Source organism: Bactrocera dorsalis, chromosome 3 (genome assembly GCF_023373825.1).
Source record: "Bactrocera dorsalis isolate Fly_Bdor chromosome 3, ASM2337382v1, whole genome shotgun sequence".
NCBI classification, from domain to species: domain Eukaryota; kingdom Metazoa; phylum Arthropoda; class Insecta; order Diptera; family Tephritidae; genus Bactrocera; species Bactrocera dorsalis.
Genome location: NC_064305.1, coordinates 51,333,050 through 51,358,868, shown reverse-complemented (window position 1 = coordinate 51,358,868; position 25,819 = coordinate 51,333,050). Strand labels below are relative to the sequence as shown.

At 38.2% G+C, this 25,819-nt stretch overlaps 2 protein-coding genes across 3 annotated transcripts in view; one reads left to right on the top strand and one right to left on the bottom strand.

The window, feature by feature from the left end:
• LOC125777683 (uncharacterized) overlaps nucleotides 1-25,819 on the top strand; it is a 235,173-nt gene that overhangs the window by 43,989 nt on the left and 165,365 nt on the right. The gene's annotated exons all lie outside the window — the stretch shown is intronic.
• LOC105229433 (nuclear receptor 2C2-associated protein) lies at nucleotides 1,322-25,137 on the bottom strand. Of its 2 annotated transcripts, none has more exons than XM_049452920.1 (3): nucleotides 24,982-25,137; nucleotides 24,839-24,929; nucleotides 1,322-1,634 (listed from the first exon to the last, which is right to left on the bottom strand). In XM_049452920.1, the coding sequence occupies exons 1-3, from the start codon at nucleotides 25,014-25,016 to the stop codon at nucleotides 1,341-1,343; spliced, it is 420 nt and encodes a 139-aa protein (XP_049308877.1). In that variant the 5' UTR covers nucleotides 25,017-25,137; the 3' UTR covers nucleotides 1,322-1,340. The 2 variants fall into 2 exon arrangements, with proteins under 2 accessions (XP_049308877.1, XP_049308878.1); XM_049452921.1 differs by having other exon boundaries at nucleotides 24,839-24,923; nucleotides 24,982-25,115.

Below are 25,819 nucleotides of genomic sequence, written 5' to 3'. Positions count from 1 at the left end.
TCAAAAATGGCATGTTGTCTGATTTGAATGAAAATTTTACAGTTTGTTACCAACTATCTATACATTATTTTCTTAAAGTATTAGGATTCTACCTGCATTAGTTTTTTGTCCAGAAATGCCCAAAGTTGGTGAATGTGGAGAACATCAAAATTAGCAAAAAATTTACTCAAAAGTCAAATCATTGATACAATAAAACAACTATTGAAATTCAACTTTATTATTATTTTTCATTTATAAAATGTATCAAAGAAAAAATTTGCATCAAAATCCATTTAAAAAAATAATGCATAAAAAATTTTGTGGAACAACATAATTTGGACGTCAAAATTTCAATGTTCTTCAAATTCAAAGTGGTGCATCTTTTTAACGCTGTCTACCGCTGTCGACATACATATACCGAATTAAAGCCTGAAGTTTCAGCTAAACGATAAAAAAAAATTCAGCTGCCCCAAATTGGCCCCCTTGAAAAAAACAATGAGAAACTCTAAAATGGCAAGTTACCGCCCAAAAGTATGCAATATATAGCGTACTTTATAAACGTTTGCCTTTGAATGCAATTGTTTTTGGCACTGATTTCTTAACATTTTGTTGATATTTTTACCGTAATATTGAATATTGTTGAACAACAATATTGATCAAATTACATTAATTTGCGAAGTGTGAAAGTGAAATTAGAATGTCACGAAGATGTAAAAAAATTGCTAAAAGAGACTTGATAAAAGAGAATTTAGTTGTGTGGGAGGTGGCCGTAAAAGTGGGCATATATTATTGAAATTTAACACCAACATATATAATGTCATAAAAATGATATGTACCAAAAATCAGTGCTGTAGGTCAAAAATTAAGTTTCACCTTATATGGGAGGTGGGCGTAAAATAGGGTTCGTGATTTTGATTTTTTAATTTTTTTCTTGATTGGAATCCAAAACAATGATGTACCAAATGTCATTGTCCTGCGACAACTCCTTATATTTTTAGCCGCAGTATGCACTAGCAGAAACCTATGTGCGCTGTGGGTACAGCTCTTCATATAGAGGGGGACTTCAAAAACGTACGTATTTCGAATAGTTGTATACGACAATGCACGAATATCAAAATAATATTTAGCATTAGAAAAAAACATTCATACACTAGAAGTAAACAGTAGCAATTCTGTGTTGAATTGTTTGAAAATGTTTATATAACTCAAATGTAAAATTTTTAAATGTTTTTTATTGTTTTTTTTTAATAATTAGCTATTGACTATACATATATTTTTTTCTGAGTCTATCACGTCGCATTGTAAATTTTCCACCGAAATTACCTTTATATGGAAGACGTGGTTGACTAAAATCGGTCTCTTTATTCGTAAATTTCAAGTTCATACAGTATTATTCTACCAAAAAAGTCTGTACTTGAAGGAAATAAAAACTTAATTTTTGCCGCTTCTTTGTTTTTTATAGGCCGATTTAATATAAACGTTTGGATGGAATTTATATCTTCTGGATAGAATGTCTCCTCCAAAATTTGTTTACCGTCTTCCGTTTCCACGTGGATTAGCAGCGTTTTCGCTACGAAACCTCCCTGAAACTGGAATGAAAATTTGCTGACCGCCTGTGGTTCCTCAAAACGTATTATTATCCATTGGGGAGTGCCCTAAAATTAAAATAAAATAATTAATATGCAAATTAAATGGCGAAATGATTTTGTACAGTTATGGACCGAAAGCAATTAATGGAAATAATATATTTCATCTTCATTGCAAATGTGAAAAAATCTTAAATTGAAGTTAACAAAAACAAGTAAGGAAGGGGTAAATTCGGGTGCAATCGAACATACCTTAAGTTGCAAAACTTTCTTAAATTTTTTTAGGTCTTTTTGGTTCGTTGGTGATTTTCCTCAATTTTTAAGTTTTAAGAAAGCAGAAGTAAACTTAATTATATTATCTAATTATAATTATAGTTTTTAATTTATTGCGTTTAATGGGTAAAACACAAACTAGCTTTTCTATGCTTATACAAAAGCTGCTGATTTTATTGTTTTTAAAGTAATATCACGACTAAACTTCGTGTTTCAATTTAAAAAAAGTAAATAAAATAAAACATTAATTTAAATTATAGTGTAAATGAAATAAAATTAAAAAATATCATTTTTTCAGCGTATGTCAGTCTCTTACATTTCGAGCTCATTTTGGAAAGCTTACTAACTTTCAAATGATTTTGTCAATAACTGAATGTGTTTTGTTTTTAATTTTTAATATTTTTGATAGATAACATGTCACTCATCCGAGGCTTGTTGTTTCCTTTCATTGGGGGGGTGTTTTTTTACGTGACGGGTCCTAAGCCCAGCGCACAACCCTAAGTAGGGAATATTTCGCCTTCTCACTTTAGCTCGCCTTCAAACGGATGTTCTTAGGCTACCCAGAGGATACTTGATCAAAGACCGGAAGTCGTGAGGTGCTTGAGTCATATGTAAAAGAATCGTTTCTGGCCACTCCCAAGTGAATGGCGATCAGAGAGCTTTCCTCACTTGCGTGAACTTCTACACATGACTCCATCCTCCTCTCGATGAACAAAAGCCAAATCCTATAAGTCGCTCATAATTCCCGTCCTGCTATATGGTGCAGAGGCTTGGACGATGACAACAACCGATGAGTCGACGTTACGAGTTTTCGAGAGAAAGGTTCTGCGAAAGATTTATGGTCCTTTGCGCATTGGCCACGGCGAATATCACATTCGATGGAACGATGAGCTGTACGAGATATACGACGACATTGACATAGTGCAGCGAATTAAAAGACAGCGGCTACGCTGGCTAGGTCATGTTGTCCGGATGGACGAAAACACTCCAGCTCTGAAAGTATTCGACGCAGTATCCGCCGCGGGGAGCAGAGGAAGAGGAAGACCTCTACTCCGTTGGAAGGACCAAGTGGAGAAGGACCTGGCTTCGCTTGGAATATTCAATTGGCGCCACGTAGCGAAGAGAAGAAACGACTGGCGCGCTGTTGTTGACTCGGCTATAATCGCGTAAGCGGTATCTACGCCAGTAAAGAAGAAGAACATGTCATTAACTTATTTCTAAATAAAAAATTTCTATATCGCAAAAAGTTCCGCTATAAAGTGTTGTCAAATATGCACAACACTTGAAAATTTTGAGTGGCTACGAGTGCATATATCTCATACACTAGACTGATACATACATTCGGCATAAAGTTTGCTTTATCTATATTTCTCGTACCATTTTATGTTTTTGGCGTATTTAGTTATTGATTTATCGACATCTTTTAGTAATTTTTAACAGTTTCGTTATATGGGGAGTAGACGGGATTATCTTTCGATTTCATCCATTTTTAGTGTCGGTAAGGATGCTTAAGAGATTTGTCCTGAGCAAATTTGGTTATTGTAGCCTAAGTGGTTTAGAAGGTACTTATGTATATTAAATCAATTAGAGGGCGGGCCACGCCTTTTTTTTTAACCCACAGGTGCCTCATGTTACTGCAACCCTTTTTGCCAAATTACAGTTCTTTACCTTAATTTAGTGCTTAGTTATGGAACTTTATAGGTTTTCGTTTAACGGCGTATTATGGGCGTGGCAGTGATCCAATAATTTTTTTAATTAAAAAATTGTGTGTTAAAATTTATCTCGATATTTGGATTAATAATTAAATTTTCATTTTTAATCCAAGAAGTCCGGGTTTAAAAAATGATAATTGAGAATATGATATTTCGATTTGAATGAAGTACGAAGTTTTATTCTAAAACATATGTTTTTCTATAATTCTTAATTTTATGCTTGAGATCATCCATATTTACGAAATAAATTTGCAAAGAAAGAATTTTGTTTTTACTTTGAAACCCTATCCCCTCCCATAATTTTCATTAGTTTTGAAACTTAAAGATTCTGTCGGCCAATCCATAACTTCAAGTTCAATGTACCAAAAATAATTTTTTGTTAACCGCAAGTGTTTTGGGGTTGATATAGCCTTTTTAAATGTATTTCTCACTCAGCAAAAGGTAGCATAACGACTTCAGCTATTTTAAAAATGTTTGTTTATACTTTCGATACTACAAAATATTGGTCCAACGCCAGGCCAGAAAAAACACCTCACACCATAATGTATGTTGTTGATGAAGCAGCAGAAAACATTACTGAAGTAATTCGGAGAAATACTGCCTGGTTGACAATCCTTGACTGGAGAAGAATTCTGGTCTGTTCCAGTTACGTAGACTATCGTGGGTCCGACATGACACCATAATGTATCCACCTGCATACTTACTCGTCCAGCAAACTCTTTCGACCATTTCCAGGAAATTTATATGGTTTTCGTTCGACCAAGGTACATACATTTTGGCACCTTTGACAATTCGTAGGAGAAAACAATTGCATATTTAGCTGAGCTCCTATTGCTGGTTTGTAGGCAATTAGGAATTAAAAACGAAGTTTGGAGAATCTTACGCTGACTCTTTTATTAGTTTCCGATTTTGTTTTGTAAATTCATTGCTCCTCTCATATTAAAAAAATTTAAATTCTTGTGGAAATGACTTTTCTTTTTTATACATATACAATGCTGAAATATGCTAACAATGTATATATTGTAGATGATAATTAACACAATAAGTATTTTTATTTAGTATACCACTAATAATCAGCCCTATCACGCAATCCATCGTAGCAAAGCTACGAATACGAATGTCCGCTACGAATACGAACAATTTGCTATCATTGAATTCATGTGAATTCGAAACTTTTGTTGCCAGACTTAATTTAGAATTTTGACATTTCGAAATCAGCTGTGTAGAAGAAGAAATAAAAATTAGGATTAATAAAAGTGGAAACGTTTATATTGAAATTGATTTTACGAACAAAAAATATGTATTCGCTAACGTTTTCATTTATGTTGCTTGAGGAAGAACGTGAGAGAAGTCGGCGTGATATAAAAATTCACCGAAAATCACTGAGGGACAGGAGTAACCCTTTCGATGTGGACGAAACAATGTACAGTTCATAAATCCATAAAAATTCATTGTTAAATTTTATTAAAATTATTTTTCTAAAACAGGTTTATTAAAAACTATCGCTTAAATAAGGCGGCCTTTACGTATGTCCTCGATGTTCTAGAGAGGAATGCAAGTTCTTCAAGATCGTCGTCTATATCTTTACTTCATCGATTGTCTTCAGTTTTACGGTTTTTAGCTGAAGGAGGCTATCAGCATGGAGTGGGTAAAGACTTCGATATTCCAATGGCTCAGCCAACATTTTGTTGCATCTTAAAAGAAGTATTGGGATTGCTTCAGTCTCATTTGTGCCCTCAGTGGATAAACCTCGATTTAAGTGATGTTGAAAAAAGGGAAGCGAAAAAGGATTTTTTTTTCAGAAATATGGATTTCCAGGCGCGATTTTATGTGTAGACGGGACACTTATTAAAATCGTTGCCCCAACTAAAGATAAGTTTCTCTATTATAACCGCAAAGGATACTTTAGTATCAATGCCATGATTGTAAGTTTGGTGACAAATTCGCATTTCAAACATCTTAATCAATGTTTTGCAGATATGTGACAATAAAATGAAAATACGTTATGTGAATGTTCAGTTTCCTGGCAGCAATCATGACTCTCACATATTGAAATTTATTTCTCCGTTAGCACAAACCTGTCGTGCAAAAATTCCGCTAAACTTAAAAATTTTCCGTTCCGAGTGAATTCAGTGATCGCAACTCTACGAATTTCGAACTTACTTTCGGAACTGTTCGAATTGCATAATAGCAGTTTCGTAACTTTCCCGAAAAAACACTCTACGATGGATTGCGTGATAGGGCTGAATAATTTTTCTTTAAGGAAAAATTTTATTACTTATGTTAGCTACAGCTTTAGTTATGGACAGAACTTTAGGTAACATTGGGAAAATATTATTTTTCATTTCTGTCGAGCATTTATGAGATATAGGCTTTCGAGTGAAGCAACTGTGTTAGTTTACAAAAAATGGATAAAAAGGTATTTCGTGTGTTAATAAATCATTGCGCTTTTGGGGGGAAAATACTGTTAAAGCCAAGACGGTGCGGTATGAGTTGCCAACAAATTAACAAAATATAAACTTATTTTTTAATCTACACCTCCTCTATCCATTCGTACCATCAGATCGCGACGCCAAATAAATCGGAATCATATCTATACGAGTATATACACAACCAAAACTATAAATCTCAGTAGTAATTTCAGTGCAGATTTATTAAAGTAAATAAATAGTAAATCATACAATGTTATTATATTTCCTTGAATGAAAAAAATTTTAACTTCAAAGTAAGGATTCTAAAAAAAAGTACAAATTTACAAAAACACAAAATAAATATTGGCTTAATAGTAATTAATATCCCCACTTTTCCTCTGAATTCCGGCACGAAGACGTTTTGGCATGCTTCGAACCAAATTTTCTAATATACTGTCCCATTCACGCTTCATCTCTAAGAAAAATCACTACAAGTTTTAGCGGCTGATTTTTGGCATTTTGGAATCCAAAATTGACAACAAATTCTCAATGAAATTTAAACCCCTTGATTGAGCTGGCCAATTCAGATTTTCGATGAAGTTTCCTTCAAAAAAAAGCAAGTGACAAGACGGGTTGTTTGTTTGGAGTCGTTAACTTGTTGAAAGATAAACGAATCCATTCTTAAATTGTCACTAAGGATGTCAACACACACATAAGGATGTAACAGACCAATTGAAAAGTCCTCGGTCTGATACATACATACAAGGTGCATTCTAAAGTAAACACAAGAAATGGACAACGGGGTAGCGAACCGCTTCACCGCAATCGACCAAATAAATAATTTTAATTCAAAAATGTATATATCCTTAACCTTGTAAATATTTTTTTTTTTTAATTTTAATGAGATAGTCCATTCAATTGTTTCTTGTTTATGTTCTTTATTCCTAAAAATTATAAAAAAAACTTAAAATTTAAAAAAATTTTGCTCACATTTCCATAAATTTGTCTATTACGATTGGTAGTTTGCGTCCGAACGACGATTCGAACGAACGGATACGTTTATATACTCGTTCACGTATGTCATCATGCAGTGGCGGATTTACCAGCAGGCTGAGTAGGCTGAAGCCTAGAGCGGCAGATTTTAGGGGGCGGCAAATCTGGCCCAAACATTTTATTTTGTCTTACAGAAATAAAATAAAATTGTATACCTACACAAAGAGAGACCCATTGATTATATTAAATACGTATATTATATTTAACGGGTAATATGTTTCAAAATTTAAATATTTACTACTAGGTATGAATGTATTTGCGTACTTAGTCGTTTTTGAGTTGCTGCACGGGAACGAATGATATGACCGTTCACTAAGAGTGTCTGGCTGACTGAACGAATTGCCAGCACGAACCACAAGCGAGCGAGTTATGGTTTAGGAAAATAAAAAAAGAGCTTCGGCCTTTTTTCACACAACCGTCTTTATTTAAGTGAATCTAAAGACTAACTAACTTTACATTTCTTATTCGTTTTCTTACTACTTATCCTAATGCTAACTGTACTAACATTCCTTATTAGTTCTCTTCTAATATTAGGATGGAGTCATGTGTAGAAGTTTACGCAAGTGAGGAAAGTTCTCTGACTGCCATTCACTTGGGAGTGGCCAGAAACGATTCTTTTACATGTGACTCAAGCAGCTCACGACTTCCGGTCTTTGACCAAGTATCCTCTGGGTAGCCTGAGAACATCCGTTTGAAGGCGAGCTAAAGTGAGAAGGCGAAACATCCCCTGCATAGGGTTGTGCGCTGGGTTTGGGACCCGCGACGTAAAAAAACACCCCCAGTGAATAGTCATAACCAGCCTCGGATGAGAGACCCCCCTTTTGATGACGACCACGGCAAACGAAATAAGGACTACGAATTGAGGGCATGCACCTGGAATGTCCGGTCTTTTAACTGGGAAGGTGCCACTGCCCAGCTGGTTGATGTTCTCGTGAAAACAAAGGCTGACATCACCGCCGTCCAAGAAATGCGATGGACGGGACAAGGACAGAGACGAGTAGGTCCTTGTGACATTTACTACAGTGGCCATATAAAGGAGCGCAGGTTTGGTGTGGGATTCGTGGTGGGAGAGAGACTCCGTCGCCGAGTACTCTCATTCACTCCGGTGAATGAGCGTCTAGCCACAATCCGCATCAAAGCGAGGTTCTTCAACATATCGCTGATTTGCACCCACGCCCCGACGGAAGAGAAGGACGATGTGACCAAAGATGCCTTTTATGAGTGCTTGGAGCGCACTTATGTGAGATGCCCCCGCCACGATGTAAAAATCGTGCTTGGCGACTTCAACGCCAGGGTGGGCAAAGAAGGTATCTTTGGTACTACGGTCGGTAAATTCAGCCTCCACGACGACACTTCCCCAAATGGGTTGAGGCTAATCGACTTCGCCGGGGCTCGAAATATGGTTATCTGTAGTACTAGATTCCAGCATAAGAAGATCCATCAAGCTACCTGGCTGTCTCCGGATCGAAAAACTACCAACCAGATCGATCATGTTGTGATAGACGGAAGACACGTCTCCAGTGTTTTAGATGTGCGTGCGCTCCGAGGTCCTAACATCGACTCGGACCACTATCTTGTTGCAGCTAAGATTCGCACCCGCCTCTGTGCAGCAAAAAACGCACGCCAACAAACACAAGGAAGGTTCGACGTCGAGAAGCTGCAATCACAACATACAGCCGAACGATTCTCTACTCGGCTTGCACTCCTGCTCTCTGAGAGCACTCGTCAACAACTCGGTATAACGGAACTGTGGGACGGCATTTCAAACTCTTTACGTAGAGCTGCAACCGAAACCATTGGTTTTCGGAAAGTGCAAAAGAACAGCTGGTACGACGAGGAGTGCCGTGTCGCAGCGGAGAGAAAACAGGCTGCCTACCTCGCAACGTTACGATCGACCACAACACGTACGGGATGGGATAGATACCGAGAGTTGAAGAGGGAAGCGAGACGCATTTGCAGACAGAAGAAGAAAGAGGCCGAAATGCGTGAGTACGAACAGCTGGATAAGCTACGAAAAAATGCGGCGGCTTACAGAAGGTTTCAAGACCGGAGCATACTTCTGTAGAATCCCCCAAGGTGATCTAGTTACCGATGCCCAGAGCATACTTAAATTATGGAGGGAACACTTCTCCAACCTGCTGAATGGCAGTTATGGCACAACACCGGGAGAAGGCGAACCCGATTCCCCAATCGATGACGATGGAGCAGACGTTCCATTGCCTGATCATGAAGAAGTTCGAATAGCAATTGCCCGCCTGAAAAACAACAAAGCGGCAGGGGCCGATGGATTGCCGGCCGAGCTATTCAAACACGGCGGCAAAGAGCTGATAAGGTGCATGCATCAGCTTCTTTGCAAAACATGGTCGGACGAAAGTATACCCAACGATTGGAATTTAAGTGTGCTATGCCCAATCCTTAAAAAAGGAGACCCCACAATCTGCGCCAACTACCGTGGGATAAGCCTCCTCAATATCGCATATAAGGTTCTGTCGAGCGTATTGTGTGAAAGAATAAAGCCCACCGTCAACAAACTGATTGGACCTTATCAGTGTGGCTTCAGACCTGGTAAATCAACAACCGACCAGATATTCACCATGCGCTAAATCTTGGAAAAGACCCGTGAAAGGAGAATCGACACTCACCACCTATTTGTCGATTTCACAGCTGCTTTCGACAGCACGAAAAGGAGCTGCCTTTATGCCGCGATGTCTGAATTTGGTATCCCCGCAAAACTAATAAACTGACGTTGAGCAACACGAAAAGCTCCTTCAGGATCGGGAAGGACCTCTCCGAGCCGTTCGATACCAAACAAGGTTTCAGACAAGGCGATTCCCTATCGTGCGACTTTTTCAACCTGCTTCTGGAGAAAATAATACGAGCTGCAGAACTTAATCGAGCAGGTACAATCTTTTATAAGAGTGTACAGCTGCTGGCGTACGCCGATGATATTGATATCATCGGCCTCAACACCCGCGCCGTTAGTTCTGCTTTCTCCAGACTGGACAAGGAAGCAAAAGAAATGTGTCTGGCAGTGAACGAGGGCAAGACGAAATATCTCCTGTCATCAAACAAACAGTCGTCGCACTCGCGACTTGGCACTCACGTCACTGTTGACAGTCATAACTTTGAAGTTGTAGATAATTTCGTCTATCTTGGAACCAGCGTAAACACCACCAACAATGTCAGCCTAGAAATCCAACGCAGGATAACTCTTGCCAACAGGTGCTACTTCGGACTAAGTAGGCAATTGAGAAGCAAAGTCCTCTCTCGACAAACAAAAACCAAACTCTATAAGTCACTCATAATTGCCGTCCTGCTATATGGTGCAGAGGCCTGGACGATGTCAACAACAGATGAGTCGACGTTGCGAGTTTTCGAGAGAAAAGTTCTGCGAAAGATTTATGGCCCTTTGCGCGTTGGCCACGGCGAATATCGCATTCGATGGAACGATGAGCTGTACGAGATATACGATGACATTGACATAGTTCAGCGAATTGAAAGACAGCGGCTACGCTGGCTAGGTCATGTTGTCCGGATGGATGAAAACACTCCAGCTCTGAAAGTATTCGACGCAGTACCCGCCGCGGGAAGCAGAGGAAGAGGAAGACCTCCATTCCGTTGGAAGGACCAAGTGGAGAAGGACCTGGCTTCGCTTGGAATATCCAACTGGCGCCACGTAGCGAAGAGAAGAAATGACTGGCGCGCTGTTGTTGACTCGGCTATAATGGCATAAGCGGTGTCTACGCCAATTAAGAAGAAGAAGAATACTAGGATTAACTGTTTTATCGTTTCATATTAGCTTGTTTATATATATTTATGTATTATATATATAAATGTATACGTATATATATATATTTATGTTTTTAGTTGAGTTGGCGTTAGCATACCCGAAATACGCTCACTCTCTTATTCCATAACTAAGCCTAATGTGGAACCCAATTCTATGTTAGTCCCGAGGATTTTCTTCAAAACAAAAGCAAATCAAAAGTCGCATTGGTCGATTGCGTCCTGCAATTTCTAATAACTTCTTACGTATTAATATTCATTACTCACCACACACACATTTTTCTGCGATTGTGTGCTTTAATTTTTCAGACTGTTTAGTGGATTGTATGAATAGATAATTTTTATAACATCACATCACCGGTGCATACAATACGTACTTATAGTAAGGTCAGAAATTCTAATGTATTACAATACATCATCAGCAAGGAATCAGTAATTCAACTTGATTCTGTTTTGGAAGGTTTGCATGAAAATTCACATTTTTTGTTTTATTATACTTAAATGTCGACGGTTAAGTACCAAACACTACTATCTACAAAACAAAACCGTCGATATGCCTATTTCCTTTGCTTATAATATTAGGTAAGTAGTCGTGGTCTGAAGTCCGAACAAAGGACTTTACTTATGCACGGGAAATAAAACTCCCAATGTTTTTTTTTTCAGTTCTTGAAAGAATGAGTGATGGAAGAAAGCGACTTAGTGGAGCTGAGTATAAGAAAGGCCAAAATGAAAAAAAAAATTTCTTACAAGTGGCAATAAAAGCAGTGTTGTTAGACCTGGAAATTCAACCACATGCATTGGTACAATTCAATCTGAAAAAAATTAAACGGATTTGAGCTCTGTGGCCCAACAACAACTGTCGCCTGATGAACAATCTGCTTTTGAAAAAACGGATAATTATGTTTTTGAAAAGTAGGCGGTAGAAGAATCATCAATAAGTATTACAGTTGAAGATGCGTCTCCAAATCAAACGTCAAGTACAAAAAATGACCAATTGCTAACAACGGTAAATATAAACAAGGATCCAGCTTTATGGGAAATTAACGATACCTTAAGGGAAAATATCGCAAGGCCCGGCTTCGATCAAAACATATCTTGATGGTTCTCTAAAAGTGAAAAAATATTTGCCGATCAGCGTGGCTTAAATTAATGAGTGAAATCGGGAAAGGAAAAACCCTGAAAAGAGTGAATCTGACACGTTGGTCAGCGAGAGAGGACGCGTGTAAAAGTTTGAGAGATTCTTGGCACGAAGTTGGTTGTTGTGTGAAACGTTTTTTTGGAAAGAATAAACAAAGTGAGTGTTCAAATTCAGGCTTCCGCCGTAGATTTGATCACCGTTGCCTATCTTTACGAATCACTTCGTAAGTTTTTCGTAGCTGAACGAGAGAATTTCAAGTATTTCGAAGAAAAGGTGATGGAATTAAACGTATCGGAACAGTACACAACAGAAAAGAAAAAAAAAGATTTGATGAAACGTCAGAAGAAGTTATTACAATCACTGCGAGTGAAAGTTTTAGGGTTAACACGTTTCTCGTCCTCGTAGATAAACTGGTGACCGAGTTAGAAAAACGGCAAAACGCCTACAACGAATTTAACGAGAAGTTTTCATTTCTAACCGAAATGAGTGAGTTGTTACCATCGACCCTGACGGTAAAGCACTTTCCTTGGAAAAATGTATCCCAATGACTTAGAAACTGATTTAGTTCAGGAACGCGTACACTTTCAATGTCACCTTTCTTTTGAAAGAATTTTGATGAAACCAGATTCTGGATCATTAAAAAATCTATCTTTGTTTCTACGAAAACAGAATTTGGAGAACATTTATACAAACTTGGATATAGCAGTTCGCATGGCTCCATGTATACCAGTGACAAATTGTTCAGGTGAGAGGAGCTTTTCTTGCTTAAAGCGAGTAAAAAACTATCTATGATCTACTTTAAGTCAAAAAAAGCTTAACGCCTTATCCCTTTTGTGCATAGAGCCCGAACTAATGAATAAGATTTCATACGACGACATAATTAATAATTTTGCGAATTTAAAATCTCGCAAAAAGTTAATGTAAAACTTAATTGATCTCATTGTCACCATTAACCTAATTGTTAACAGATAATTTAATAGATATTGTTCGTGTTGTTTTTATACGAGGGTTGCTATATATATTTCTGGCCTAATAATGTAAATAGGCATATTTATCAACGAAAATGTTTTTTTTTTTTTTCGTTGGATTTGGCTCGTCTTGGAAGACCCACACGGTCGATTGCTGTTTTGTTTCGGGCTCATACGCATAGATCCATGATTCGTCGCCTGTGACGATCTTATAAACGTCTTTTGAAGCACCGCGATCGTATTTTTTCAGCATTTCTTTACACCAATCCACATGCCTCTATCTGAAGGTATGTTACATGACGGTCTTGCATTATCAGTTCACGTACGGCAGGGATGGGTATATTAGCCCTCAGCGGCATTTTGCCCGTGGGGGCACGAGTGCACATTTTGAGGGCAAGGTGAGGGGATCATCGCGGGCAAACATGAAGAGGGAAGGGAGCGCAACGTATTTTACCACTACATATTTACAAATGAGAGCAACGTATTTTCTCACACCATGTTTACAAATGAGAGCGCACGCATATATGGGAAGTTGCACTGTGGGTAATAATTATAAAATTGCCTAACAATTTTAAATTTCTTTGTAACTACTATAAATTTATAAAATGTAAGACAAATAACAAAAAGTATAATAAATATTTGATTTTAGTAATCATTTTTTTTAATATGTCTTTATATCAGTATTTAACTTTGTTTATTTGAAATAATAAATTATATGTTTGGTTTAATCTCATTTGCTATAGCTACACGCATTATTGTACCAAAATTTAAATCAGATAACCTACTTCTTATTTTAGATATAATTTTCGAAGCAAAAAGTTTCAAACCAGGTTATTTCTTTAAACTTCCTTATAAAAAGTAATAATTTCAGTAATAACTTCAATTTATGAACCACTGTTTCTTCAAACACATATGACCAAATGAATCTTATGAGAGCGCAATTAGGTTTTCCGCAGGGTTGCCGGGCTCGATATACAGTAGTAATTATAAAAATTGTCTTCAATATATTTGAAATTTTCTTAAAATAACTCAAATTCAGAATCGAATGCTATTCTTTACAAATATATAAACTAATTTTAATAGTTTGATTTCAGTTTTGATATTATATATTATGAAAAATTATAATTGAAAACTTAGATGTGTACAAAACTACATATGCGTATTGAATAATGGCAACATTGTTCGAATGAAAACGAGAACAAAACGCTTGCCGCTCGTAGCGAAATGAGATGTTTATGCCATTAGCGTTTGTATTCTATTTGTGTGCTTAGCCACTCTCAATTAATAATACCATACCGCGCAAATATATTTTTATTTGATGATTTCTTATATTTTTTAAAATATGTGTTCCCTTTCTATAGCGCATATTATTATTTTAATACATTTCCAGAGGCAACTTAGATTTTTAAAATTTAACAAAACAATTATAGAAAAAAAACTCAATTCTTTGAATATTTTGATAAAACAACCAAACTGAAAATATCACAAATCATATATTTATATAAGCATTTTCATTAAATGGAACCGAAATATGTTTAAACACAATATATAAGTATAATGGTCATAAGTATCCTTTTTTAAACATATATGACATACAGACAGATATGCATATGTACGTATAAAAGCCCACAACTTGATAAAAGTTTTCCCAATTGTAACTAAAATGAATTTTTACAACTGGCATCACCACCATTGACTGATCTATCACATGTACAGTGGTGTGAACAAAATAGGAACAACCATAAGGTGTTGTGAAGTTTTAAAATATGCTGTTTTCTTATTAAATAAAATTGTTTTTAGATACAAGTATAACATATATATATTTTTTCCTAACAGTGATTAGAATTTCCAGCATCCAAAGGTAAATTAAAACAGATATTAATGCGAATCTCTAAAACGTGCAAATTATGTTTACCTCTTTTTGTTCACACAACTGTACAATTCCGATATGAAGTAAACTTCTACTCTTAAATTTGTGTACAATGTCAGTATTGCCGCAACCACTCCATAGATAACTTGATCAGAATCTCTTTTCTTGCTCTCTCGCTTGTCAGCTGGCAGGGCACCCTGATCTGTTTTTTGAGTTGGCAACAAAACACAATCAGGGTGACGCCAATCAGCAGTTAGTCAAAAAGGCGGGATGCCAGAAGAGCAGCGCTATAATTACTTGACGAAATTAATGTGAAATGAAATTTCATTGAACTGTGCGAACATATTTTGGCAAAATAAATGTTTATGTAAATTAATTAATGATTTTGCATTTTAGCAATTATATATGTATGCATTTTCAAAGTGTTTAATTTAGTGTTTTGTATAATTTATTATATACCCAATCTAATATTTTTCAGCAGTGGCATCATTGGCAAATGTTATAAAAAATGCGATTTTTGACAGCTCTCTCTCGAACCAAAGAGTCTCGTATCAAGTTATCTATGACCACTCTGCGATGAACATCAAGTTACGGAGGAATGTAATTGATTTTTTTCGCAACTTTTCTCAACTTGTTATGCCCTTCTCTCCGTAAACTGATATTCCACTCATCTAGCCCCCGTGCGCACTTTGCTAACTTTGCGGGCTAAAAATGTGCCCATCCCTGACGTACGGCATCGATGTTTTCTGGCACAACGGCTGTTTTTGGACGACCTTCACGGAATTCGTCTTTGAGCGAGCGTCGGCCAGGATTGAATTCGTTGTACCAGTTTTCACAGTGCTATAGGAAGGTGCTTCATAGCCATACAAAGATTTTAGTTCATCGATGCACTCTTGTCGTGATAATCCACGTCGAAAGTTGTGAAAAATTATCGTACGAAAATGTTAACGAGTTAATTCCATTTTGTGGCCGAGATGAATTTTTTTATTCCCTGTAAATAAAACAATTCACGATTAAATGACAAAACGTTCTGAGTGATGTTATGCTAAAAAATGTCAAACTTTCCAATGGAAATGTCAGATTGCACCTGGCAACACTTAGTGTTGCCTACGTCAGAGATATATATAGCAGCCTACGTATTGTAAGTGGAATAAAAAATATTTAACAATTAAACGTCTACCGACTACACATTATTTTGTATAAAGCTGTGTTCATATAGTGTATAAGTATTTTTAAGGCATTCCTTACCCCACCTTATAATTAGTACATCCCTCGAGCTCTGTGGTCCATCCTGCTGTGTTTAGTGTTGTAGCTCAACATTTAAACTAGGTATGCTGCAAGTGGACTGCAAGGACGAGACGTCCGCCAAATGGCTGCGGGAGTTCGCCCCAAAGCTGGAAGGCTGGAAGGGTCCCGTCCTCTGCGCGAGAAGGGCGTAAAATTTGCCAATCATGCACAGCATGACAATGTTCCTCCCCCGATGCGGGGACAAGCCCTACGAGTTCACCCTAGGACTGGCGAGTCGTCAGCAGCAAGCTGGAGGAAATAGGAGACATGAAAGGTTGGAGACTGTACTTATACATTGACGAGGAGTCGTACAAGTACGTCCGGGCAGCGAGTTTCCGCCTGTACTACAGGTTCAGCACGGCGGTCATCGGGCCCCACAAGCCTGCAGCCACGGGGAGCAAGGGAGCAGAAAAGGCTGCGACTCAAAAAGCTGGGGTTTTGAAAAGCAGGCAGTGACTGTGACAGCCTCGGAGGTGGTAGCGATGCAGGTGGACGAGGTGGCGAATCAGCCTAGCGGAAGAAGGACTGGACAGGCAATGTCAGTGGCGACCCCCGACGTCCCCGAGCTGAGTTCCTGCGGTCAGAGAGCAGAGCTACCTTCCACGCAGGGACTCCTCGATGGGCTAGAAGACCCACTGGACGACAGCGCGATTGACGGCGTGGAAGAGGATCTGCCCTTCCTCGAACTATTACTTTAATGGCCGTCAATACGGAAGTCGCCCAGGTGAGCCTGCGGAGCAGCGGCAGCTACAGCTGTCATAACGACAGGTTCACAGCGGAGAAACTGGGCATACTGCTGATCCAAGAGCCTTGGGTCTATAGAGGAGAGGTTATTAAAGGCCTCAAGACGGAGTCAAATAAGGTAATCTGGGATCTCTCTAGCGAGAAACCTAGAACTTGCATAGTGGTGAGGAATAACATTGAATTCTTCTGCATTTCAGAGTTCCTGACGCAGGATCTGGTGGCGGTGCAAGCCAGGGACTTCGTCCTGGCTTCAGCCTATTTCCCAGGGGAGGCATCCATGGCACCCCCGGAGGTGGTGGAGAGGCTAGTGGAGCATTGTAGAAGGCACAGGCTTTCTCTAATTATTGGCTGCGACACAAACGCCCACCACTTGTAATGGGGCAGTGCAAACTGCAACGTAAGAGGTGAGTCCTTTTAGAGTACTTAGTAGGAAGTAAGTTAGCGATAGAGAATGTAGGGTGTGAACCCACATTCATAACTATAAGCAGGAGGGAGGTGTTGGACATCCCCTTGAACAATGAGCCTGCGAACGGATTGGTCCCGCAATGGAGAGTCTCAACGGAGCCCTCCTTGTCAGATCACAGAATTGTAAGGTTCACGCTAAAGGTAGAGGTCAGACAGCTCTCCACTAGACGCAACCCTCGGAAGGCGAACTGGGATGCCTTCAGGGATATACTAAGGGAGGAATTGAGTAGGGAAGGGCAGGCTGATGATAGCGTTTCAGGCCCAGGTTTGGAGATTAGGCTATTTGAGCTGAGCGGGTCTGTTATGAACGCTTATCATGGCAGCTGCCCTCTAAAAGTGCCCGCAGACAGGCGAAGCTGTGCCTGATGGTCGAGGACACTAGCAGACCTGCGGAAAAAAGTATGTAGCCTATTTAACAAAGCAAAACGTACGGAGATCTGGGAAGAATACCGGAGCTATTCACCTTATACAATAAGGAGATTAGGTCTGCAAAGCAAGCAAGCTTCAGGAGATTCTGCGAGAATGTCACCTTTTCACCAGAAGCGGCTCGGCTACATAAATCTTTGGCCAGAGGCACAAATGACGCAGTAATAGCAATTAATAGAGGTGATGGGACATTTACGACCAGCGCAGAGGAAAGAGCCACGGAGCTTCTGCGGATGCTCTTCCCGGAAACTGTTCGAAAAGACCAATGTCTACCCGTGATCGAACACAGGCCTTCCCGCGAGGATTGGAGAATCGCCGAACAGCTATTTACGACGGACTCGATCAGGTGGGCAATGGCTTCGTTTGAGAGATTCAAGTCTCCAGAAGTGGATGGCATCTTTCCAGCGCTGTTACAACAGGGGGAGCAGTTTCTACTGCCTCACCTGGTTCGGCTGCTGAGAGAAAGCCACGCAATGGCGTACATCCCCGAAACATGGAGGGCAGCGAAGGTGATCTTCATACCCAAGGTAGGAAGGAAAGACTACTCATTGGCGAAATCTTTCAGGCCAATCAGCCTAACGTCCTTCCTACTAAAAACCATGGAGAATATCGTGGACCAGGAAATAAGGACGAAAGCGCTGAAGAGAGCACCCCTGCATGCGGCTCAGCATGCCTACAGAGCGGGCAGATCTATCAGCACTGCTCTGTACCAGCTAACCTCTGAGATAGAGAGTTCACTGCAGCATGGGGAGGTGATGCTTTGCGCGTTCTTGGACATCGAAGGTGCCTTTGGTAACACGTCTCACAAGAGTGTAGCCAGGGCACTGGAGAAAAGGAATGTGGCAACACCGGTGGGTAGATGGATAGAAGCCGTGCTGCGCACCAGAGTTGCTGAAACCACAGTAGGTGACAAAAGGATTCGTCTCGGCACAACAGGAGGCTGCCCGCAGGGGAGTGCGTTATCACCCCTGCTATGGAGTCTGGTCGTAGGCGACCTTTTAGCACTGCTAACGGACTGTTAACGGACAATGGGATCCGCTGCCAAGGGAATGCGGACGACATTGTAATTATAGCCAAAGGTGAATGTGGGGACACTCTCTGTGACCTAATACAAAGAGGTCTAAACCTGGCAAAGGGGTGGTGTAGGGAGGTTGAGTTAAATATCAACCCCAACAAGACGACCGTAATCCCGTTTACGAGACGCAGGTCCCTACCCGGTCTCAGGAATCTCACACTTGGGGACAGAGAGATAGGGATGACCAACAGTGTCAAATACCTCGGTTTAAGGGGCTATACCAGTGTGACACTTTCAAAAAAAAATTTTTTTTTATAATATATTTCCATAAATATCCTGTGAAATCGGGAAGGTCGTATCTTGAATAGTTTTCGGATAGCAGCGATCTAAAGAGCGACCGCTCGGAGTTGCAAACATATATAAGTGAAATTTTAAACGCGTTTTTCTCGAAACGACATTTTTCAAAATTGCTGGCATCACAACTCAACCAAAAATTGACCGATCGACTTCAAATTAAAACTGAGTATTTTTGAATACATTTACTATACAATGGACTACGATATTTTTGATTGATTGAAAATTGTCAATTTCGCATTAAAAAACGACCATTTTTTTCCTTAAAAACGGTTATTTTCAAAATTACGCCATTTTGTTAATTTTTGATATTTTTCAAAGATCGTAGTTCATTGTATAGGAAATATCTTTAAGTTAAATAATAAACTTTTAAATTTTTTTTTTCTATGTTTTCATTCGGCCGGAATCATGCCCGCAGTTGGGGCACTTTTTTTTGGCACCTCCGAAGACAGCCCATAACCCCGTTATTTTTCAAAATTTTTGTAAAAAAAAATCTTAAAATATAGCTGAAAATATACCTTATTACGTTCAAAGAAGTTCGAAATATTCCATCGCGTACTTTCTCTTAAAAAAATTCACGAAAATCGCCTAATTGTTCATGCGTCACAGACTTCGGCAAAGACCAAACTATAGAAGCTACAGCGGCTAGCCTGTGTCTGGATGACGGGCGCAATGCTTCAAGAAAAAGTTTAAGGTCACCCTCGGCAGCAAAGACGAGTGGAACGACTCCAATCTCGAGCTGATGTTGAGGAACAGTACGTTGAGGTGGTACACCGATGACTCGAAAATGTCGGAGGGAATCGGTGCAGGAATCGTGAGCCCACGCAATAAGTATTTGCCACAAGTCGGTGTATAGAAATAAATCTTCATCGCAACTATCGCAATGAGCGAATAGCCATTCTCAGCGATAGTCAAGCGGCGACAACCTCAACGTATGTCCTGCATGCAACGAGTCCCCGCATGATACTGGCCACCTCTTTGCATGCCCCATAAACCCTACTCATCTAACACCCTCCTTCCTTTGGTCCGACCCCGTCGAAACAGCAAGTTTCTTGGGCCTCCCGTTAGATGACCTCGACGACAACGCAAACGACCCTTACCATCCTAACGGGGATTAGATAAACCGTTAAAACAACAACATATTCAAGCGGCGCTGAAAGCGATCTCCTCTTACGAGATCAAATCGCTACTAGTGCAGGAGTGCAGGGAAAGGCTGAACAGCCTTGCGGAACGTAACCAGGTACACCTAATCCGGGTGCCTGGTCCCAGAGGCATAGCCGGTATTGAACTGACGGACGAGCTCGCCCGCACCGCAGCCTCCACCAAGATGGTAGGACCCGAACCCTTAACTGGGGTAGGTCCTCATACCATAAACGAGCTACTCCGCAAGGAAGGAGTAGGCAGGGAAGAGCATTGGATAGGGATCGCATCGCCTCACTAGAACCCGGTAGTCTATTGGGCACAATTCCGATTTCTTTGGCGCCGCGATTTGAAGGTACCGTTGGAAAAAGGAAGTCCTCCTGACATATAGGGTTATAGGTACCGCAAACGCTTAGTTTACGAGATATTCGACCTTAAAGTTCAAAAATTCGCAAAATTCAAACATTTCAAGAAGCTATAAATAAGGTGTGTTTAATGTGGTAAATTAAACACACTTTATTCACATTTTTCACTTCAAATTAATTAAATTACAATATAAACTTTTAAATAAATCCACATTTCACACTTTTAGCAGGTTTTTTACCTAACAAATGTTTATTTTAAAAATTACATTTTACACTCGTTTTAACATCATTTGTTTACAAAAAATTACGAAATGGTGCGCTGCCACGTGATGATAACGCTGAAATTCCTCTTTTTCGCAAAATTTCCTATATCCATGCATATGGATATTTCTTTTTTAAATTTATTAAGCTAATTAGTAATATTATATACATATATTAGTAATATTATATAAAAATATTTTATATACATACACATGTATAAGTAATATTACATAATAATATTACGTAATAAAGTGTAAAGTAAAGTATGTGCACGAAAAAAACTGGTCACATAGAAACCCGCACAGCTTAGAAATTTGTAACGGTAAAATCAAAATTAAAATTTACACGCAAAGTTTAATACATTATCTAAATAATTGCTTTATATTTTTTTCAAAAATGTGGTTAGTGTAAAATTTGTCAGCAATGAATATACACGTTCGCGAATCGGTTTTGCGCAAAAAGCTGGAAAATCCAGGCATGTCCCACAGCGACATCGCCAAAAAATTAAAACTTGCAAAATCTTCGGTATCTTTTGTTCTTAAGAGATACAGTGACTCCTTATCATTGAATAGAAAAGCCGGTAGTGGTAGAAAACAAGGATTTGAATCTCCACTTATAGCAAAAAAAGTGTTGACCTATTTGAAACGAAATCCCGGACTTTCAGTTCGAGATGTCGCCAAAAAAGTTCAAATGTCACCTTCATATGTTCAGAAAGTACGCAAACGAAATGGATTACGTTCCTTCAAAGTGAATGCAGCACCAAACCGCAATGATAAGCAACATTTTTTGGCAAAACGACGTGCTCGACAATTATATGACAAGTTCATGCCTAATTTTAACTGCGTTGTAATGGACGATGAATCCTATGTAAAAGCAGACTTTAAACAAATTCGAGGGCGACAATTTTACACAGCAAACAAAAGGGGGAATGTTTCTGATAAATTTAAAAATAAAAAGCTTGACAAATTCCCAAAAAAACTTCTAGTATGGCAGGCGATTTGCCAGTGTGGTTTTAAAAGTGAACCTTTTATAGGCTATGGAACAATAAATCAATTTACGTTAATGAGTGCTTACAGAAACGTCTTTTGCCTTTAATTAAACTTCATAAGAATCCAGTACTCTTTTGGCCTGATCTTGCGACATGTCATTACGGAAAAACGGCTTTAAAGTGGTACCAAGACAATAGAGTGGTCGTTGTTCCTAAAGAGGTGAACCCTCCAAATTGCCCAGAGCTCAGACCGATTGAAACTTATTGGGCCATTATTAAAGCGAAATTGTTAAAGACGCAGCATACAGTGAAAAATGAGAGGCAATTTAGAAATAAGTGGCGAAACGTCACTAAAGACTTCAATAAGGATTCTGTGCAAGCGCTTATGAAGGATGTCAAGTCTAAATTACGATTATTCGCTTATAAAAAAATATCCTGAATATTATATCTTGAATACGTATAAATCTACATATAAACTATAACTTGTATAAATATTTCTGAAATTAAATAATAAACATAAGTTTTATAACGTTATATGTTCGACCAATATTTTTCGTGCACATACTTTATATAGTACAGTACGAAAACTCAAATTTTGTTTCAATGTGAGTGCTTGATAACCAAAAAATATAACTTCTTTATATCCAAAACTCAAATTTTATATATAATAATATATATATCGTCACCTAAAATACAAAACAATGTATCATCAAAACTAAATTGAAATCGCTGACAGATATAATAACTACAATTTATCCATTTTATAACAAAAACTCAAATTTTGTTTCAATATGAGTACATGATAACCAAAAAATATAACCACGTTAACCACTTTATATTGGGTTGTCAAAAATGTCTTGCGGTATTTTCGCTAGTTGGCGCTGAAAGCGCGTAGTTCTTGGTTTAGTTGTCGCATCAGGTCATGCTATACCTTTTTGGAAAGCTCATTCCACGCGCTAACACGTGTTTGATTGATTGTCGTTTCTTTTAAGTCGTTCGTGCGTTATTGCGTCGCAAACATGGAGCAAAATAAAAAGAAAATACGGCATATTTTACAGTGCTACTACGATAAAGGCAAAAATGTATCTCAAGCCGCCAATAAAATTTGTGTAGTTTATGGACCCGATACAGTTTCCATTTCCACCGCACAACGATGGTTTCAACGTTTTCGTTCTGGTCGAAGATGCGCCACGCTCCGGAAGGCCTGTCGTCGAAAATTGCGATAAAATCGCTGAATTGGTCGAAAGAGACCGGCATAGTAGTCATCAAACTGTTATAAACCATTTGAAGAAGCTTGGAGTCACTAAGAAGCTCGATGTATGGGTGAATTGATTCAATAAAAATACCGCAAGACATTTCTGACAACCCAATAATAAAAACTCAATATATTTTTTTATTTTTATCGCAGAAAGGAGTACTATGCGAAAGTACTTCAGTCAGCCCGGGTATTCGCTCGGACAGGGTTATTTTTTTAAAATGCCGCCAACGGACAAGGAGAAGGATAGTATAAAATTGTAATATGTATATAAAAATGTTATATTACAATCATATAAATATTATAATATTATCACACGATTTTACTTATCTGTGTTTATTAAATATAAATCACATATTATTCCTATATTCATATACAGTATATATGTATGTATATGGAAAAATGTTCACATATTCAATTTTAGCTTGAAAAATCTCTTTATAGATTTTTTATAGTTAATAAAGAAAAAAGAATCACTCGAAAGTACAAACAAAGAAAACGCTGTGAAACGCTGAAAAATGCTTCACTTTTGGTTTTTAAGGTGGAAAAAAGCTGGTTTTCCTCGTAAATATAAACACTCTAAACTTTTCAGCCATAAATTTGAGAAGTGCTTTTAAATTACTAAATTTAGCTGAAAAATTACAAAATAAATGTTAATGTGAGCTTATTTCAATGCTTAGAGTGTATATTTAAATATACTGAGTAAAAACGTGAAAAAATAGTAAAACATAGAGAAATACCATGTGTTTTTAGTGCAAATTTTTGAACTTTTAAACGTGAATATTTTAAAATTTATTAGTTATTTTTATATTATTTTTGGATATTCCTATTCTGGAGAAGCTCCCCTATCCGCACATACCCCAGTTATATGGAAATTCGGTTTTTTTTTATCCCTCCGCCAAAGTAATTGGAATCGTGCTGTCTATTGGACTTCATCAATGCACTGGAGCTAAGTGAGTCTATGTGATTTAGGAGAGGGCACAATAGACCAAAGGTCGCGGTGCATTCCTCATCTTTCAATCAATCAATCAATAACATGTTCTGGAGAACCTCCTTTATCCGACCATTCGCATTTTATTTCCGAAATCCTGCGACGGTATACTAAAATTTTGCCCGAAATCGGGGGATGCTTTCTAAATTCCAGCCCCTTTTTATACCCTGAACAGCGTATATTAAGTTTGTCACGAAGTTCGTAACACCCAGAAGGAAACGTCGGAGAACCTACAAAGTATATATATAAATGATCAGTATGTCGAGCTGAGTCGATTTAGCCATGTCCGTCTGTCTGTCTGTATATATACGAACTAGTCCTTCAGTTTTTAAGATATCGTTTTGAACTTTTGCACGTCTTTTTCTCTTCAATTGTCAATTTTTCAACTTTCAATGCAAATATCTTTAAAACTATAAGTCAGCCGCAACTATATATGTATATATATTTTCGTGATCTGGAGAACGTCACCTTTCCAGTGATACCCATTTTATTCCCGAAATCCGGGGATGATATTCTAAATCCCAGCCCAACAATGTAATCTCCAAAAAAATTGTTCAGAACGGATTATTATAGCATATAGCTTCCATACAATCTGAACATAGTTACTAACACCTGTGAAGGGCATTTAGCTTCGGTGCAACCCAAGTTAACGTTTTTTCTTGTTTAAAGTTCAAAACAAGCAACAAAATTATATAACGACACTTTCATACTTCCGATATTAAATATAAATAATATTTATGAAAGATATTCAAAATTAATACAAGCACTTGCTTCATTTGAATTCCACGAGGTTTCCGCCACCGAGTCGAACATGTTTTGCTTCCCGTATAGCTTTACATCCTTTCCTTGTACAGAACTAACACTTAAATTGAAACATAAGTAAATATTTATTAACATTTTTTAAATTAATATACCTGCATTTAAATGACAATTTCTTTAATAAGTTCATTGCTATTGTAAACAAACTTTAAAAAGCATCCCGACAGGTACCAGAAGTAATTTTGATAACTTTACGCCGCATCTCCACAGGCAATAACTTTTGCCAACCACCTATTAAATCTACTGGCATTAATGTTGGCAATATTTTTAAATTAATAAATACAAGGGCACAGTTCCGAATTCTTTGGCGCCGCGATCTGAAGGTACCGTTGGAAAGAGAAAGGGGTCGGCTTTAGTCTACCGTCCCAGAATTTCGGGACTAAAATGGGTATGGTCAGATAGAGGAGATTCTCCAGATCACGAATATATATGGTTATAGCCGCAGGAAGCTTATAGTTTCCGAGTTATTCGCGTTTAAATTTGAAAACTTGCAATATTTTATTTACATATTTTCGATATATAAAATTAATCTTGCACTCTTATTTTTCAATTTTATATATACTAACACATCACTTATTCATTTGCACACATCTATTTTATATAATATAGTGCAAAAATAGCTTTTAATATACATTTAAAATATTGTTGAATTATTATTATTTTAGAATAACAAATAAATTACAAATTGTCAAATAATCAGACTCCGTCGCCGAGTACTATCATTCACTCCGGTGAATGAACGTCTAGTCACAATCCGCATCAAAGCGAGGTTCTTCAACATATCGCTGGTTTGCGCCCACGCCCCGACGGAAGAGAAGGACGATGTGACCAAAGATGCCTTTTATGAGTGCTTGGAACGCACTTATGAGAGATGCCCCCGCCACGATGTAAAAATCGTGCTTGGCGACTTCAACGCCAGGGTGGGCAAAGAAG